This window comes from Microtus ochrogaster, chromosome 21 (genome assembly GCF_000317375.1).
Source record: "Microtus ochrogaster isolate Prairie Vole_2 chromosome 21, MicOch1.0, whole genome shotgun sequence".
Classification (NCBI taxonomy): Eukaryota; Metazoa; Chordata; class Mammalia; order Rodentia; family Cricetidae; genus Microtus; species Microtus ochrogaster.
In genome coordinates, this window is record NC_022022.1 from 45,712,085 (window position 1) to 45,731,352 (window position 19,268).

Below are 19,268 nucleotides of genomic sequence, written 5' to 3' on the forward strand. Positions count from 1 at the left end.
ACACACACAGCACTCAAGATGTCCCCACTGTATGGTCCTGTTTTACACACACAGCACTCAAGATGTCCCCACTGTATGGTCCTGTTTTACACACAGGCATTTTATTCCTTAAGACTATTTTCTTCACCTAACAGCCTCAGTGGGGGCAGAGTTCTATGATTTTCAGCCCACGAGAGTTATAAATCTCAATTCAGCACTGAAATGGATTCTCTTTCTATGTTGTGGTTTCTGTTTTCTGAGGCAAGGTCTCTGGCCAGTCTGGACTCCATGCTTCTGGTTCAGAACAGCCGTGGCCACCAGGTCCTCTGCTTCCCCTTCTGTGTTTGCTGTTCTGTCTATCCCCACTTTGCAATGGTGCTGGGTGTCATTCGGGGACATAGTCTCGCCTGCCCTTAATACCCAGAGATTCTCGGACGAAGAGGCAGAAACAGGTTTGGAATGTACAGAGATCAGCTCTTGCTGAGGATAACTGTGTGATCAGGTGATGCATACACGCTTCTTCCTACACCCTTACTGAGTTCCTCTGATATGTCAAGGCCGATATGAATGAAAAGAAGGGAAAATTTCAAAAACAGAATTCAATGAAAAACTGTCAAAACCTAGATTCATGAACATGAATCTCCAATTATAGAAACATAAGCCTGAAACTATCTTTGAGATGATCTTGCTTTAGAAATTACTGCCAACCTTAAGTAATTCAATAATGTGAACAGTTAAGAATGCAAACCCATTTTCAGTTATTTCTCGCAATTCCTGCAATAATCGGATAAAAGCTTCTGCTCTGCGAGTGAAGTAAGTGTCGTCTTTCTTTCAAAGTAAGATCACGAAAATCAGCCATTTCTTTTGTTGGCAGGCTAACATCAATCAAGTCCCCATAATCAAACCATTTCAAATTAAAGGCAAGTGGCCTGGAATTCCTCTAAAGCTGCGCTATCTTAGGCTACACAATATGTTCACGATTTCCACTCATAACTCATAGAACTACAGTCGTCACTGAGTGACTCATGTGTTCAGCAGGATGCACCAAGCTCAGGCTTCTTTGTTGTTAATCTACTCACTCATTGAGAACCATGTCTGCTTCAGCTGAAAGAACATGTTTATGCTGCTCTGAACTCCGATGTCGTATATCAGGATGGTGGACTGTGGTTTCTGCTCGAGGCCATAGTACTCTTGATAACAGTACCATATGCCTTGGAAGGAAAAGACCAATATCCAGTGTTATTTTCTGAAGTAGAAAATACATGCTTACCATACATGCCTACATAAAAATGATCAATATGGCCATTTCTACAGAGTTAGAATCAGGCTTCGCTGCAATAGCCCAACTGCTGCTCGGGTTGACATAAATGTTTTCTGAATTTATGTGGCTTGCAGTGGGCTCCTGGGTCATAGCAACCTTAGCATCCACCAACAGGACTGTTTCAAAATTGCTACAGTACATCTGTCTTGCAGGAAAATGGACCGACACCCCTTATTTATACTCGGTACTAATATCTTATTTATTGGCTTATTTATCTTGTGTACTTCCATGAATCATGAGAGTATTTTAATAGATGCACTCAAGTTTAGAATTGGTTTTGTTTTAGTGAATTGGGCTGGGCCTGCTCCTAATAACTTTATTTCAAATTCTATTTGGTCTGATGTTATTATACTATTATAGATTTCTTTTTATAACTGCTAGCTTTTTAAATCAATTCTTCCACTTTTAACTGTTGTGTTTCCTTACACATTCTGTATAGTTCGTAAATAACATACAGTCCCAACTTGTGTACATTTTAATCTGACCTGATCATCTCTGTTCTGTTTTTATTTACATATATTCTCTTTCTTCTAGTTCCCTTGAAAAGCTTTCATTTATTTTACAGGATCTTTCCTGCTCCTCCCAATCCCCATCAGGACCGAGACCAAAGGCTGCTAGGGAAAGGAGTAGATTTTTCTCATGCAGATCTTCTCAAAATAATGACAGAAAGAGTTACAGAGAAAATAGATGTGAAATTAAATAAATATTGTAAAGTTAATGACCCAAACTAATTAAGTCTAAGGCAAGCAAATGCTTTCCAATAATTGCTAATGACAAGGAAAGTTATTCTGAGACTTGGCGATTTTAAGAGTTGTGTTACCTACCATATCCTATAATTCCAAGCACGCCAAACATGAAGACCCAGAAGAGGAATCCAGCTATGAACCTCAGGAGTATCAGAAAACTCCAGCTCAGTGCCATAGCGATGGTCAGGCCACTGGAGGTAAAAACCACAACAAATATACAGAGTCCAGATATACATATATGATTATATTATACATAATTATAAATATATATAAATAATTAATACAGTGTCATCAGGTGTCTCTCATGCTTGTAATCTCAGCACTTGGAAGGCTGAAACTGGATGGAGTTCAAGACTTTCCTCTGTGATTACACAGTGAGATTTAAGTTAGTATAGACAGACTGCAGAAAAATACTTACATATTTTTGTGGTGTGTGTGTGTGTGTGTGTAGTGTGTGTAGTGTGTGTATGTGTGCACACACACGCAGGTACCCATAAAGACCAGAAGAGATCCCTTGAAGCTGGAGATACAGGCCACTGTTAGGAGCATCTTGTGAACATAACCGTAGGTTTCTGCAGGAGTAGCAAGTGCTCTTAATCACTGAGCCATTTCACCACCCACTAAGAAGCTGTCTTTAAAATAAAATGACATGTAAGGCTAATCAAGGAAGACAGAGGTGAGCTTGAGACGCTGTGCTGATGTGATTATAAAGTACCCTGAAGTCAGTAACGGGGCACTGATTTCGTTCTCTGGTCGCTAGGGAAACACAGAAGCTTCTCAACTCTGGAAAGTGGTGCAAAGGTCGAGAGGACAGGCTTACACACCAGACACGCTTGCCTACGTCAGGACGGACATCCCACGTGTCAACCTTCCAAAACACCAATCTTACTTGTGAAAATTTAAATCTCTACCTTTGTGTGTATTTTAAGTTTCTCAGAACTAGAATAGCCTTTGATGGGAATTATTATCGTGTGTGAAAAGAGCACAGTAAAAATTACAAATGATCCATTGGAGTCAAAGGCGGGACAAAGGGGGGAAAACAGGGAATTCAAACCATGCCCACCCCTGTGAATGTGAAGAGCAGAACACAGGACCCCAGACACAGTGGCAGGGACTTGGTACATGTACCAGTTCTACTAGTGAATTAATATATGAGCTTGAAACTTATGTTCTTATAGGCATATTTTCAAATTTATCTGCCTTGTCCTTACCCCTACATGGAAAAGAAAAGGACCGAGCCCACTTGTGACCGTTTAGTAGGAACAAGGAGGTTGAGGAGTCTATAGAGGTCATCAAAAAGCATCTGGAGAGGGCATGCTCAGTCCACTCACATGAGGATCCATTTCCATGAGGTTGCGTAGTCTTCAAACACCTTCAGTCCGATTGTCCTGGCATCAAAGATTTTACTGATGCCCCTGAAGGAAAAGTAAATTATTTTTGTTAATTTTCAAAAAAAAAGTTCTTATAACAAAAAATATTTTTACAAGATTCTCTTTAAGGGTGTTTTCAGAGAGCGTCTGCTATAGTGACCCCTTCACTAGCCCCAACAGCCTATCAAATGACATTTCAAGACGCTTGCAAGCATAGCTGTAGTCCCATATACAGAGGAGCTGGCCATCCAAAGCAAGAGGAATCCTTACACAGCTCACACTACCTGCTCTCAGTATAGCAGAAGCTCCCCCGTAAGAGGTACATTTAAATGACAGGATCTAATTTACAAAGTTTCTAGATCTGACCATGCATATCCTCCTAATACCTCTTCCTGTATCTCTGTCATGTGGTAGCCAGACATAGATCATGTGTCCCACATGGTGGGTGGTCAAGGTCACTGTCAAATCCTCCCTCCCAGCCCCCATCATAGCATGTCCCTCTTCCAAAGTAACCTGTCCCGCCACTGTGATCTGTGTGCGTCACAGGACATCGACTTTTGCTCTGTGTCTTATATCCCCGGAGTCATGTGCGTATCATTATTTTATCGGTTTCCAAGCAGCCTCCTATTTCTGAGGTTCATTTACATTGCTATTACATCCTAAATACGAAGGAGGGTGCTGCGCCACCTGCACTCCCAGTGTCTTTTAAGCAAAGGAAATAAATTTCCAGGATTCCTTTGATTTTGCTTTTAACTCTGCAAGTGAGCAATGAAAGAGGAACATCCACGTTCGCGCACATGCGATTGGGCACATAGCCAAGGAAATGTATTTCTCAACAATGTATTTCTCAACAATCCAGATTACTGTGTGCCACATACAGGCAAACAAACAGCAGGAAACGGACTGTGCTCAACTTGATTGTAGAATCTGAGCTGGCAACAGCACCCTTCTCTACACCAAATCTTCCTGCTTAACAGAAAATTAACCACTCTGAAAGACGCTATTCTTTCTAATCTAGAGCGGCATGCGTACTTCATTTAATACTGCGCAAGTGATTTCCTGTAACTCCGAGTGGTACTCTGATGCTTTATACAATAACAGGATGCATCGAAACAACACAGAAATGTGGACATACATTGCAGCCTCCCTGAGCTCTACGATATTTCTGGTCCTCCCAGTTCCGTCTTCAATCTGCATCCTGCTTCCTACTGTTAAGACTCCGTTGATGGTCGAGAAGTCAGGCAAGCATCTCTGCAGGACTGTGGAAGAGAATGAAAAGCACAGCAAACAGCTTTTTGCCAGTCTAGCCTTTAAGAACCCCGTTATCTGCATCGGGTTCTCGCTGGGTGTAAAATGTGCTCAGTGGAGACAGCTAACTACCCTTTGTTGACATCTTCAGGGCTTTCTGGTGGTCGTGAGACAGAAATGGAAACAGCATCACAGCATGGAGTCACATCCCAACCTGTTGATACTTTGACAGGTGAAAGATTCATCAAGCTGCACAAATAAGGTGTGTAGGTGAAGGGACATATGCTGAGCGTGCTTTGAAGGCGAAGCTGCTTGCATGGTGAGAGGAGTTTAGGACTGGCACGTTAACAGGTTCTAGATGGGGGCCGGCATGCATCTTAGTGGTACAGAGCCTGTGTGAAGCCCTGGTCAGTCCTGAACACCGGATGATGCGGAAGGGCACACCCGTGATCCCAGCACTTGCGACGTGCAGGCAGGAGGATCAGAAGTTCATGATCACTCTTGGCTATCTGAGATCAGTCTGGGATAGATGAGAGACTGTTTTGAAAATATTCTTTAAGTATTCCTCAGTGAAACCTTGGAAACTAGAGTTTAGTGGACGATTCCTGGAGGAATAATAATCAGCTCAAGCTTCAAGCTCCCATGGAGATGGGACGTCCAGTGGTGAATTCTTAATAACTGCCTCCTTGCCAGCAAAGTCACCTACATCTCATTGCAAGATGGAAACTATTGATGGAGGGCCACACTGTTTGATGTAATTTCCGAGAAGAGTTAAATAGTTACTCAGTCTTGTATGGTCTTGTTTTGGTTATATAGAGTCCTAGCCTCTCTAAACACACCACGTTAACGGTTACTGGAGAGCTCGGCCCCAAATGGAATCTAATGTATTCCAGCCCCAATTTTAAATAAAGAGGTAAGAGAAATCAGAAATGAATAGATAATTTTTATATCTTCTTCTTGTAAGTAGTATCACTGATTTATATGTAGAGCTTGGACCTAAAATACTGAGCCAAGTGGTATAGGGAACAAGCTTCCTCACGAAGCTTTCCTTGGCTTGCCTGTCCATCTTCAGATGATGGAGCTGACTTCCTTCATAACTTCCCCGTCTTTCTCCTGCTCTACCTCCCTTCTGGGATCTGAGACAGCAGCCTCTAGGACCCCTTCAGCTCACTCTCTACCAGTCAGAGCCTTGCTTCTGCCTCCCCACATGACCTCATCCTAGTTCTTCTGCAGTGAGGCGCCTGGCATGCAATGGGGCCAGGATATTTCTTCTCTCTCGTTCTTTCTAGTCTTTTTGTTCCCATATACACTGTGAGTATAAGTTTTGTTCCTCTATATGTCATAAGTGTAAGTTTTCACCTAGAAAGTCCCCTGGCCTTATTTTATATACTCTTTCTGGTAATCTGGTAGTCTGTTATGACGTGTTAACTAATATGCTCAGTATATATTTAGAGAATATGAAGAAAAATTACACAACGATACACTGTCCAGCCACCCACAGTGACCGTTTCTTTCTCGTCTCTCTTCTCCACCCTTTTTGGTGCCAAAATAAAACAGGAAACAGAATTCCTTTTTCGTCCCCTCTCACGTAATCTTGCTTTGTCTGCTGTCATAAAATATTTAACAACTATGTGTTGTTAGTTGCACATCGTGTCTCGTAGTGATATACTTGATCCTCTGTTAAGAGAACACAGCTGATTGTAATGTTGATCTTAATGTCTCATTATTTCATTAGACTAAGAGAGGTTATGGATTATGTATTTTTATATCCCTAATGTATATTTTAGAACATGTGATTTAGTTGAAATCTAATAGTGAGAACAGCTATTTTTCCTTTTCCCATAAGAAGTTGCTATGCTGTTCTTGGCCACATACAGCCAGCGCCTAGGGAATCCTGCGGTTGTTATTTCTCACCCGACCCACCTCCGCCTCGGGATCTTTAGTGGACCACAGAGAGATGATGGGCACTCAACATGTGGATTTTGTGGCAGCTAATTCAACATACTTGATTTCTTGCTTAGACTGGTGCCTATTACCTTTCTCCTGCTTTGGAAGAACTATACACTCATTGTGGAAGAATTGGGGGACAGAAAACAGAAAGAGAGAAAATGCCTCGTGTTGTCTCCCTTTCCACACCCTCTGGCAAACAACTCCTTAATATTTTTGGTGTTCTTTCTGATCTTTTTCCTTAAATAATTTCTAGGATTTCTTTTAATTTCAATACACTTGACCTTATGACCTATAGCCATTTGCATTTTACTGAATATCAACCCATGTGTGCTTTGCTCTCTATTTATTAGTTTTAAGGTATGTCCTCTGGTGAACATGGTGGTTATTTCAGTGTTTGCTTGCCCCTGGATACTGCAACCTTCCTTCCTCCCCCACCCCCACCAGCTGTGATTTCTGAGCTCTGTATTAACCGTTCTCTGGCTTGGTCTGAAGGAACACTGGGTTGAAAACCCTCCCATGAAGCTTTTCTCTGTGGTTTGAATTACATCATTCAGAAAGGAAGAGGAGCCGTTATTTCAGTTTTCTGATCGGCTTATCAGTTTGTGCTCAAACAGCACAGAAACAAATATATATTCATCAGGGAAACAGGAGAAACTTCAAATGTCAAATTATGAAGACAAGGCATGCAACTTAGAAACTGCTTCTGGGGCAATTTCTGAACGTTCTTGGCTAAATTCAGGAGTGGGTGTGCCTGACTGCTTGTGTGGGCTATACACCCTTCGAGGAGTACATAAGATCACACTGGTGGGCTTCTTAAAACCAGTCCTACTGCTTCCTAACATGCTCATGTAAGCCAAGCCCCACACCTCACCAAGCACTGGGGGAAACGCCCCAGTTGGAGTGAGGACAGTTGTGGCCAGAGACAACGCTCGTGACTAACTCTGGGTTCTCAGGGTGGCACTGAACCCTGTGGGCCTGAGCTTATCAACTGAGGAAACTCAATTAAGTGTCAAGGGTAAAATAATTACCACTTACAGGGTCTGCTTGGGTAGACTGCTGGGGGACAGTCGCCGTGGGTCAGAAGATCTGAGAGAGACTGAAAGGGAAGAGGGCATGTTAACAATGCAAAGCCAGCAACGACCGCTTTCCCTCTCAATATCAAAAATTTGAGCTTGAAATCTTAACTCCACATCTCATTTTCCCAAATTGTCTCCCCACTGCCAGTAGCTATAAGATTATTACATACAAATTCTTCTTGGAAAAATGCCTCTCAGTGCTCTGAGTGAATCAACAGAGATAAAATACCATGATCTTACAAAAAGCTTACATTCTGGATCTCTGACCCTTCAAAAAATTTTCTGAAAAAAAAAACCCAGCATTTTCTATAATTAATAAACAATTAATAGTATTTAATATACTAAAGCTTCAGAAACCTCCTGTGTATGTCAAATTTAGGAAAGTGTGGGCTTAAACATGTTTATTGCACTGTTTTATTTAGTGTGAGCATGTGTGTGTGCATGTGTATGTGTGTGCGTGTGTGTACATGTGTGTACTCCATGCATGCTAAGGCACACATGTGGAAGTCCCATCACCAGATTCTGTTTTCTCCTCCTATCACGTTGTGTCAGTGTTGCGGAGGGAATTTGGGTTGGATGGCAAGCACCCTCATCAGCTGAGCCGTCTAGCAGTATAGCTTCATAGTGATGACTCTAGATGAGATAAAATTCTAGCTTTTATCAGCAACAAACCCATCCAGATATAGAAAGTCTCTCAGCCAGGGCTACCTAGGCACACTTAACAGTCTTTTCTACCCTACAAGTGTACACAGGGGTATGTCAAGAATGGCATGTTCCTCTGTCTATACAGTGCATGCCCTGAATATTCTGTGTTTTGATACGCCACAAACAGTATGTGTTTCTGAGTGTTCATGTATGCTTGTGTTTTACCAGAATGGTACCATTAATATTCATTCTCTAGATCTGGACATTATTCCAGTAGCAAACTAGAATGTTCCACAGAAATAGCAGCTAAGCTCCTTCCAGGACTGAGCATGAGTACACGCATATTTGCAGGCCCGGCCGTGGTCTTGCAGAGCTGGAGTACACGCACCTTTGTAGGCCTGGACATGGCCATGCAGAGTTGGAATACATGCACCTTTGCAGGCCTGGCCATGGCCTTGCAGAGTTGGAATACATGCATCTTTGCGGGCCTGGCCGTGGCCTTGCAGAGTTGGAGTACACACACCTTTGCAGGCCTGGCTGTGGCCATGCAGAGTTCTAGTACATGCACCTTTGCAGGCCTGGCTGTGGCCTTGCAGAACTTGAGTACACGCACCTTTGCAGGCCTGGCCGTGGCCTTGCAGAACTGGCGATAGTATTCCCAGTGGCTTTTGTCTTCTTTGTTCAAAAACTGCATTTCCACGTAAGTTAGAAATTTCTCTGGGCACCTGGAGACACAGATCTGCAGTGCAGAAAAGCACAGTGAAGGGAATGCAACGAGTAAACCAAGCCAATGCTTACACGGTAGGATGGGCTTCTCAGCTCCTCGCCAGCATGAAGAGTCAAGCGTCACTGTGCAGCTGACTTAAATCACATTTCTAGTTTTAGTGTATAAAATTAAATTGAGTATAGACTGTTACCAACCTGTGCTTCCTGCTTTCTTGGTCTTGTGTTAAGACAAGAAATTGAACAGTAATGATAGCTTATGCTTTGATTTTTAAATCATCACACAGTGTGCTGGAGACCACTGTAACATTTTAAACCAAGCATTCTGCTCTCCCACCTCCCTGCTCCTGCCCCCCCTTGCCTTCCCCGATTATTTTCCCATTTTACATCCCTTGTGTCCTTTCCCCACCTCCCATCCTCCTCATCACCTAGTACCAGCCTCTCTAGGGAAGTGTAACCGTGAGGAGACCCACTCATGAGACAAAGCCAGCATGTTCTGTCATATGTAGATTCTAGGCTGTGAGACATAAAGTTTAAAAACTCTAGATGAATTTATTTTAACTTGATTTTTGGTATAAATGCACAAGTACTTGTGAGAAATAGAAGTGTCCACACACTCGTCACTCAGGCTCCCCAGAGAGTAAAGACTTCACACATTGTAAGGTACACGCTCGTCACTCAGGCTCTCCAGACAGTAAGACTACACAACTGTAAGGTAACATTACAGCCACTCAGTTCATTAATATTGTACTAATTCTATATCCTTTTGGTGTGTGCCCATGAGGAAGAGTTCTGTGTGCACACTTGGGGGCTTTGGTCATAGAACAATGACAATTTTTAAAGCCCCTTTTAAAGGTTTTTTTTTTATTATTTGTGTGCACTGTGCATTCATGTGGGTGCACATCAGTGTGTGCAATGTATATGTAGGTGCGTGATCATCAGTATGTGCAGTGTGTACTCACATGGGTGCATGTCAGTATTACAGCGTGCGTGCAGGTGCCCAGAGAGGCCAGAAGAGCACAGGGGATTCTCAGGGGCTGGAGTTGTGGGAGGCTGTGTATCACCCAACAGGGAAGCTGAACAACTGAACCCAGGTGCTCTGCAAGAGCAGCAAGTGCTATTTTCCCACCTCTGCCATGATTCTTTAATAGGACACTTTCTTATGAGTATCTAAATTAGTAGGTAGGAGCATAATTCAAGATTAATTATTTTGCAGCCTGTATATATTCTACGTCAGAGTCTTGCTTTGTTTTCCACACGAATAAAATGACTAAAGTTTTCTGATATTTGTTAACGTGCATGGGAAATATTCATCGGTGTGTTCGCAAGTTCCCCATACGTGAAGTTAGACTTTGTCACCATAAGACAGAAAGCAGAATGCAGATATTTGCCACAATTAATCACCAGGGAGGTCTTCTATCAACACTCTCTAGACATGGGCAAGAGAGGTCACCTGTGCAACTGTTTCACAGTAACAGACTTGGAGCAAGCATATCAGTGACAAACCAAGTTACTGTGGTCATCCATGGAGCCACAGCTACGTGAGAGCAATACAACTGCAATTCCATAAGGAGAAGGCAGACCCAGGGGGGTGTAGCCTGCTGAACTTGCTTTTGCTTATGATTTTTTATTTATTTAAATTTATTTGTTTTTATTTTATGTGCCTTGGTGTTTTGACTGCATATGTGTCTGCACGAGGGTGTTGGATCCCCTGGAACTGGAGTTACAGACAGATGTGAGCTGCCGTATGGGTGCTGGGAATTGAACCCAGGTTTTCTGGAAGAGCAGGAGTGGGTGCTCTTAGCCACTCTGCAGCTGAGTCATCTCTCCCTGCTTACGGTTTCCAAAAGAAACAAAAGCCACATCTAACTGTATTTCACAGCAATCCTCTCCATCCTCTGGCTCTTAAATTCTTTCTGGGCATTCTTCTGCCACATTCCTTGGCTCTTGCAGTAGTGATGTAGATGTTGTGCTTAGGGTGAGCGGTCAACAATAACTTATTCACAGCACGGTTATAGCTTTCGTTCTGTTTGAACAGCCTTGCTCATCTGTGAACCCTGTGAGCACAACGCTAACTTGCCAGAAAGATATGCCTACTGGTGCATTAGTACCATGGCTATTATGTGGGTAACCAGCTGTTTGCTGATGGATTTGAAGCCTGCTCTATAGGAAGGAATTTATACCTGGTACTATAAACCTGGTCAAAAATGCATGAACAGGGACTACACAGACCCTAGGGGGAAGCTGCTACTGTTGTAAAAAAAAAAAAAAAGTAATTAAAATGGAAAAAAGTAGTTTGTCAAAGAGAATCGTGTCAAACTTCATTCCAAACACAAATCAGCTGTTAAAAAAAAAAAAAAACAGTAACTGCCCTTTCTTCTCTCCCTCCATCAGACCACCTTTTCACTTCAAATGGGATGCTGATTAGAAGCAATCATCATATAATTAGCTAAAGGAGGTCACACTGAGGCTGGGTATCCTAATTGATCCCGGTCTGTTCTTCAAGTGCTTGTGACACATGTCTGGACCATGCTGCCAGCTGACAGAAACAGAGCACATTGAATAGAGCTCTGATCTATAAATACACCATTGCAGAGCCAATTGATGCAGGGTGCAAAAATTGCAGTTGCAATATATCCACGGAGCTGTGATCCCTACGGACTTCACAGGGCGCATGCAGCATGATTCTCCATCACTGCTGTTACATCATCAGCTCAGGCGGGCTTAACACTGTTATTATAAACAAGAACCGGATGCTCCATTTGTGAGAATAATAAACGGCATTTTTGCCTTATCATAGGAACTTTGGTTTGTATGGCACAGTGGGAAGAATAGGAAAGTATTCATTCATTATTAATTTCTCCATTCGATAGATATTTATTGATCATTACTCTGGGGGTTTGAAGGTAATGTGAACACAGCAGGAAGTAAAACAGATGACAATCCTTACCCTCAAGGTGTATGCCTTTGGGTACAGGGAGAAGTACAATCAAACACTTGTTACAGACAGGGATGGTTGGGACTGAGGGCTAGAAGAGACTTGAGAGTGAGGGGTGGACGGAGGTCCTGGGCTTTTCAGTCAGTAAGCCCTGCCGCACAAGCATGAGGGCTTGAGTTACGACCCCTAGCACCATGTGGAAAGCCAGGAGCAGCATCAGGCCTGTGGTCCCAGAGCTTGAGGACAGATGCTAGAAGGTCGCTGGTAGCCTTTGGCTAGCCAGCCTAGCTGAATCAGTGGTTCATTGAGAAATCCTGTCTCAAAAACTAAGGTACAGAGAAACAGAGGACTCTTGGAGTCAGCCTCTGGTCTCACGCTAACACACATGCACATGTGTGCACACATGACCTCACCAAAAACATAACAATTAAAGAAAGATTTGCATCTTGGTGGTTGATCCATGGAGCCATCTGGAAGAAGAGTACTCAGAGAAGTACTTCACCTCGGAGAAGAAAGTGAAGACGGCAGGAGCAGGAGCTGCCTGCATCCTTCAAAGAAAGCAGCCTGCCAAGAGCAGTGCTTAGGTGAGCTTTATCTAGTGGGCTTATTTATTTATTTAACCTTACAGATCTTTCTGCTTAGAGGGGGATATGGGAACATCTTCTGGGGTGGCACAGGAGGCTACAAAGCTCAGGGAAGCTAGCCGTGCCTCTTGATATGCAGAGAAAGGAAGCGTCTAAAACCAGGGAAGCAGGTAACTGCCCAGGAGCTCAGCCAGCGACAGTTCCAGCCTACATGACAGGAATGGCCAGAAACTCCAGCTACAACCACCCTCCATCCACAGATCCCATCATCAGACGACCTGGGAGAGGAGCCTCCAATCTCAAGACTTTTTATTTCTATACTTGCTTCTATTATATTCTTAGTATTGTTTTTATGTCATTAAAGTGTTTGGGTTTATTCCTCTCCTTACATTTATGTGATTTTATTTACACATTTTCTCTAATTCATAATCGTGCATTTATATCTCGCCATTCTCTATCACATGACTTTCCTCTTCTTATTACATTATATTTAACTTTGGTTTCCCCTTCTCTCCTTCCTCATCACCTTCCTCTATTTCATTCATTTGCTATTATCTTAGTTGATTTTAACATTATGTCTTTTCTCCATTATTTTTTTAAGCAGTTTTCCTCTCTATGCACACTGATGGTGTAGTAGTAGGCGTCACTTGGTTTAATTAGAGCTCTGTATCTGGTTTGGCTTTGCTGTCATGGCTTTGGCTTGTTTCCTCCTCTCTGAATATGATGGCAGATCCAGCCTTCCAGGGAAGGCAGCTTACTTAGACGGCCCCAACAGCGAGATGCGCATCCCAACAGATGCACAGATCAAAGCGTAAAAACACAAGAATCATGAAAAAGCAAGGCAACATGGCTTTTTCCAAACATTTACAACTCCTCCATAAATGAATTCAAGGATGCAGAAATGACTGGACCAGCAGACAAGCTTCTGCTGTGGTCACTTGTAAGAGCGAATGGTTTTCATCGCTGAGGTTCCCCAGCAACCCTGAAAGGATTCTTCTCTGCCTTAGCTTCGACTGGATGTGTATGAGCATGACATCAGGCTTACCTTTTCCTACCTCACAGACAGACTCAGCGTGGAAATCCTCAAGTCACCTGAGTGTTAGAGACGTTAACACCTCCATAAAGGCAGCCTTTGCCTTACCTGTGTAGTAGGGCACTGGAGCCTGAACATCACGGAGGAGCTGGTACACCTGAACAGGTTAAAGTAAAACAAAACGGTCTTGTTCCTGTCAAAAAAGAAAACACAAATAGTGTTTATCGGTGGGAAGGCTCTATAGGAATCAAACCACAGGTGCTTTGAATGTATCGTCTTTAAAAATTGACTTCATCGGGGCAGGAGAGATGGCTCAGAGGTTAAGAGCACTGACTGCTCTTCCAGAGGTCCTGAGTTCAATTCCCAGCAACCACATGGTGGCTCACAACCATCTATAATGAGATCTGGTGCCCTCTTCTGGCATACAAACATACATGGAAGGAATGTTGTATACATAATAAATAAATAAATCTTTAAAAAAAAATTGACTTCATCTTCATGTGGGTGCAGCATCTTCTCAAACCACCTTCACATTACCTGACAATCAATGCACTGTTTTGTAATTATTCAAAGTTGAAATACATTGTCCACCAGCAAGAAAGCATTTATCACGAGGCAGAAGATCACGTCATTGGGAATGATGTTGACACACATGTTTAATGGAAGGAGAAATTAATATGTCTATTTTAGAAAGAAACTTGCTTTAAAGACCATTAAAATATGATTTGACTATGTGGGAATAAGAATTAAATTATATGCAAAAAATGATAACATCTAAAATTTGGGAATATATTCCTTCATCCAATTTTTGTATTTATAGATTTCTTTAACATAAAAATGTATTATGTTGGTGATGTACAAAAGCAATAATTGCATTTTCTATTACAAACTGTACTAAGTGGCAGTCATACACATTCAATGGAATATATCCTGTCATTTGAGATTCTCTTTGAATTTCAATGATCTTATTAGGGAGATGAAGACAATACCAGTTCTGTCCACTTCATGGTGGCATAGAAGGACCTAAGATGATGCTGGACTCAAGCAGTTGTTCAACTCTGGCATATTTGGGGGTCCTGATGGTGGTCATCAAAGGGAGGGGACTCTGGACAAGTGTGGGGGTCCTGATGATGGTTATCTATATTAGCAGCTCTCGCCTGTGGCTCTGACAAATACCAAAGCAATGTAGGAAGGCAGTTTGTCTGATTCAGGCACACGTCTCATTAGAGTGAAGAGTCATAGCAAGATCGTGAGACAACATTTGACACCGCATCCATGGTCAGGAAACAGGGAGCTGCAAGCTGATGATCAAGATTGACCACTGTAATACTCAAGACAAAATTCATGGCCAAATATTTTCTTGGAATCCTGTGGGTGGACTCTCTCTCTCTCTCTCTCTCTCTCTCTCTCTCTCTCTCTCTCTCTCTGTAGAGACAAATTAAAATGTGCTGCGATCATAGACTATTATTAGAATGCAAAATTTGATTTTATATAAGGAACATGGTAGAATCGAAAGGACAACAGGCTGGCAGTGAATAAAGACTGTGCAGTCATAACAAAATCAAAGTCATTCACTGCTTCCAAATTCTGGTATCAGATGCAGCAGGACATGCTGGGTTCTGAAGTTACAGAGCCCAGTGTAAAAGGTGACTAGACCTCGTAAGGAAAAGAGCGGATACAGCAACTGCAAGGTGGGAAAGAAAGGAAGACAGAGGCGGTGTGTGGGGATGGGATCCCTTTGCACAGGGGATCCCAGACACTGTCCAGTCAGGACGAGAAGCAGAGGGAACTGTCACTGTGCTACTCCAAGGGGCTAGAAGGAGACCGAAGCTCGGACATGGGGTGTGGCTAAAAAGAGGAACGAAATCGGTTTTCCACAGCGGGTTACCAGTGGAAATCACCTGAACTAACAGAACCACATCAAAAGGTACTTTTTAAAACCTGCTAGAACTGAGCCCGAGACCCAAAGGAGGGTCTCCACAGAATACGACTGTGGGCAAGGAGGGCCAAGAGCCAGGCCGGGGCCTTTCCTTTGGTTATAGGTTCTTCCTTACCATTTAATTTCCTTCCAAATGCATATAGCACTTTAACGCAAATTTTAAAAATTAAACCAATAGGACGTTGGGGTTGGTCATATATTCAAACAGATCTGTGGGACTTGTCATTTAGTGAACGATCCTGTGGCTGTTTTCATTCCTCATCTCAAGGGTGGTGGATATCTGGGCTCAGTCTCTGACTCAGTCTCCTGTAGCATGTGTTGAAAGCCCAGCAATCGTTTGGGGAGGGTGAGAAACAGCTGGAGCAAGAGGGATGGCTCTCACAGAAGAGCCTTTAAGAGACAGATATCAACTCTACTTCTGGGTCAAGCTATCCTTCCAGAGTGTCACCCAGGAGTGAAGGGCCAGCCACAAGCTCCAGCTGCAGAGAATCCATCCCACCGTATCCTCCCTCCCAAAATGGGCTGTATTCCTTTCTTTAAGCTGCTTCCATCTGGTATCTTATCACAACAACAATAAAAATAACAAACATGAAAAAAAAAAAAAGGAAAAGAAAGCCCAGCAATCATCATGAGCCGAAGTTCTTGTAACAGCCAGAAGGTGGCGGTGTAACCAACCAAATTCACACCTTTCGGTGGAAAATACTGAAGACCAGGCCTTCAAACCATAGCTCAGGAGCAACTTTTGTGCCGAGAGGCAATGGAAGTCACACAGGGAGGCAAAGCACATGTGTCCTCTGGAGCCAGGGTTTCATCTGGTATTTCAGGAACCCGTCGGTGTTTTTCCCACAGTCCTTTCGCTGGGCATGGACAAAACCCAAAAGGCCTGATTCTTCTCCATCCCAGGTACAACGATGCCCTCTCCAAACATAGGCTCTGCGTCCAGTTATGAGGAATCTCTGCTCCATATGAGAACTCAAGGATAGCTGCAAGGCCATCATGACCCAAATACAACCACTCAGTGCTCACACTGACCTGAGCGTGGCCCTGGCTTGGCTTTCCTCGCCAGAGATGTGTCCACTGCATCCTGGCACAGAAGTGTGCAAGTTTATCTAGTGCCTGACTTTATGTAATACGTTTTGCACACACGTGCGCACACACATGCACACACACACACACACACACACGCACACACAGAGGCCAGAGGTCAACCACAGATGTCATTCCTCAGGCATTACCCACATTTTTATTGAAAGACAGAGTTCCTAGCTGGCCTGGAGCTCACCAAGTAGGCTCGCCTGGCTAGCAGGTGACCCCAGCGATCTGCCTGCCCCTAGTGGCCCAGTACTGGGGTCACAGGCTGGGGCCACCACACCCAGCTTTTCAAATGTGAGTTGAAGGGACTGAGCTCAGGTCCACACGCTTGGGCAGCAGACCCTTCTCTAAGGCAGCCCCCCAATTCCTTCTGTGGAAGGCTGAGAACAACACGCAGGCGTGAGTTTTCTCCTCCACGTGGGTTCCAGGGATTGAACTGTGGAGGCCAGGCGTGGCAGCAAGTGTGCGCCTTTACCCACTAAAGCCATCTCTCTGGTCCACCTTGCCTTCTTGAGTTGACGCAACATCAGGCACATTTCCCTATCAAAAACACACCTATGCACAGTAGTGTTACAGATGGATGGTATCTCACTATTTTATCATAGAGCCTATGTCATCAGTCTCTGGGAAGACAAGGAGACGTTTGCATTCTGTTCTGACAACCGCACTGCCTACTGTTGCTCCTTTAGTTTCATTGTGACTGTTTCGGCTGTGACAGCAGACTGTGACTCTCTCTGAAATTCTTTCACAGGCCATGCCTCATAGGCTCTGTCCCAGCCGGTGACACTATTAGGAAGAGTTTGACCCTTTCAGAGGTGTGTCCTACTGGGAGGAAGTTAGATCCTTGAGGGTAAGTCTCTTGTGGGGAGATAGATGGGGTCTCTGCCTGTTTTTCATTTCTTATGAGATGATCATACCTCATCTGCCATAGGCTTCCACCTTAGTGTACCATAAAGCCACCAAGCGATGCAAAGGTCCAGGACCACAAGAGCATGAACCATGAACCAGAGCCAAGTTTTCTTCTTTTAACTCGTTTATGTGTTTTCTCAGAGTTAGTTTTCATCTAGAGATGGAAAGCTAACACGGCTCACAAAGTTTTAAAAGATTCAAATTTCATTCAGTCAGTTTCTAGGCAGAAAACTGCTGAGTCACAAGAGAGTAAGTGTTGGTAAGTATTTGATAAAACCTTGCAAATACCACCACCCAGCACCCTGCCAGCAGAGGACAATGGGGTGCTACCCTCTCACCCCACCAAACACCAGCAGCGGACAATGGGGTGCTAATCTATCACTACACCAAATACCGGACATTTTAACCTTTTTGGTTATTTGACAATCTCACAGGCAAAAATAATTTTTAAATTTGCATTTTCCTTTTCAACTCTGACAACAAGTTTCCTGTTGCCCTCGGGTATCATAGGATTTTATCTCCTGCTTGTGACCTTTGTCTTGTTTTTAGTGGACCTTTGTGAAGCTGGGTTCTCCTTCCACCTTTACGTGGGCTTCTGGTCAGACCCAGGTCATCAGGTTGCACATTAGCTCCCTCAGCGCTGAGCACCTTGCACGTACTTGGCTGAACATCCTTTCCCTCCTGGTTTCTGTGCTCAGATCGTAAAGCCAGCGTTCCATTTGTTGAAAGGGAAAGTGTTTGCTGTCCCTGGATGGCCACTTAGCTTTAACTCTGTTTACGATGATTTTGGTGGTTTCCTTTTTTGTTGTTGTCGTCGTCATTTTTTAAATTTGATACAGGGTCTCTCCATGTAGTCCTGGCTGTCCTGGAACTCACTATGTAGATCAGTCTGGCCTCGAACTCACAGAGACCCGCCTGTCTCCGCCTCCCTAGTGCTGGGATGACAGGGATGAGCCACAGCGTCTGGCCCTTTTGGTAGTTTACTTTCAATGACAGAATTCTTCAAAGTTTCTGATATGTTTTCAGTTTTACTGTTTTGTTTAGAAGATGTTGTTTAGCCCACAGTTTTATTTACTTTTTATTGTTTCTCTCATAGCTTTCTATTTTAAACACTTGACTGCTCTCCTAATATTACAAAACAATCAGTGTTTACTTCTTAAAGAGATCACAGTAAAATAGCATAATACAGAAGACTCAGCATTCCCAACCAAGCCCTTTCTGCCTTACAAGTGATGGTTGGAGATTTCAGAATCCTTGGTCCTTAATTTCCCGTTGGGCAGAGTGATGTTCCTTTTCCTTTCAATGTTTTCAGAAATTCTTCACCATCCTTCTTGAGACTTAATTCCGAATCTGTCTTCTGGGATTTACACAAGCTTTTCACTTCCCAAATTCTTTCAGAATTATCTAAGTCATTTTTATTTGTAGGATCCTTTTGATCAATTTTCTTCGTTTCTTTCTTCTTTTTCTCCCCACTTAGCATTTTTGACTTGACTTCTTTTTTGGGTCTTTCCCCTCCTTTTTATCTGTTTTACTTTGTTTTGGTTCACCTCTTTGCTTTCTTCACCAGACAGCCCAGAATCAGAGTCCAAAAGGTTTCACATCTCCCATGCTGCTGTGGTGGGTAGGACGCCCTCGGCTACCAACAGCACAGTGCAGTTTAAACTTTTTGACGTGAAGCTGGCTCAAACTTCTTGTCAGTTTTGACTTTTCCATCC

General features: G+C 43.3%; 1 protein-coding gene across 1 annotated transcript in view; it reads right to left on the bottom strand.

Moving 5' to 3' along the window:
• Nucleotides 1-19,268, bottom strand: part of Slc44a5 (solute carrier family 44 member 5) — a 235,009-nt gene that overhangs the window by 18,163 nt on the left and 197,578 nt on the right. The window contains exons 7-13 of the mRNA XM_005357466.3: nucleotides 13,722-13,806; nucleotides 8,949-9,074; nucleotides 7,650-7,710; nucleotides 4,552-4,675; nucleotides 3,378-3,461; nucleotides 2,125-2,237; nucleotides 1,059-1,190 (exon numbers count right to left, since the gene is read on the bottom strand). Coding sequence (XP_005357523.1) covers nucleotides 1,059-1,190; nucleotides 2,125-2,237; nucleotides 3,378-3,461; nucleotides 4,552-4,675; nucleotides 7,650-7,710; nucleotides 8,949-9,074; nucleotides 13,722-13,806 — 725 coding nt within the window. The remainder of the gene's footprint in view (nucleotides 1-1,058; nucleotides 1,191-2,124; nucleotides 2,238-3,377; nucleotides 3,462-4,551; nucleotides 4,676-7,649; nucleotides 7,711-8,948; nucleotides 9,075-13,721; nucleotides 13,807-19,268) is intronic.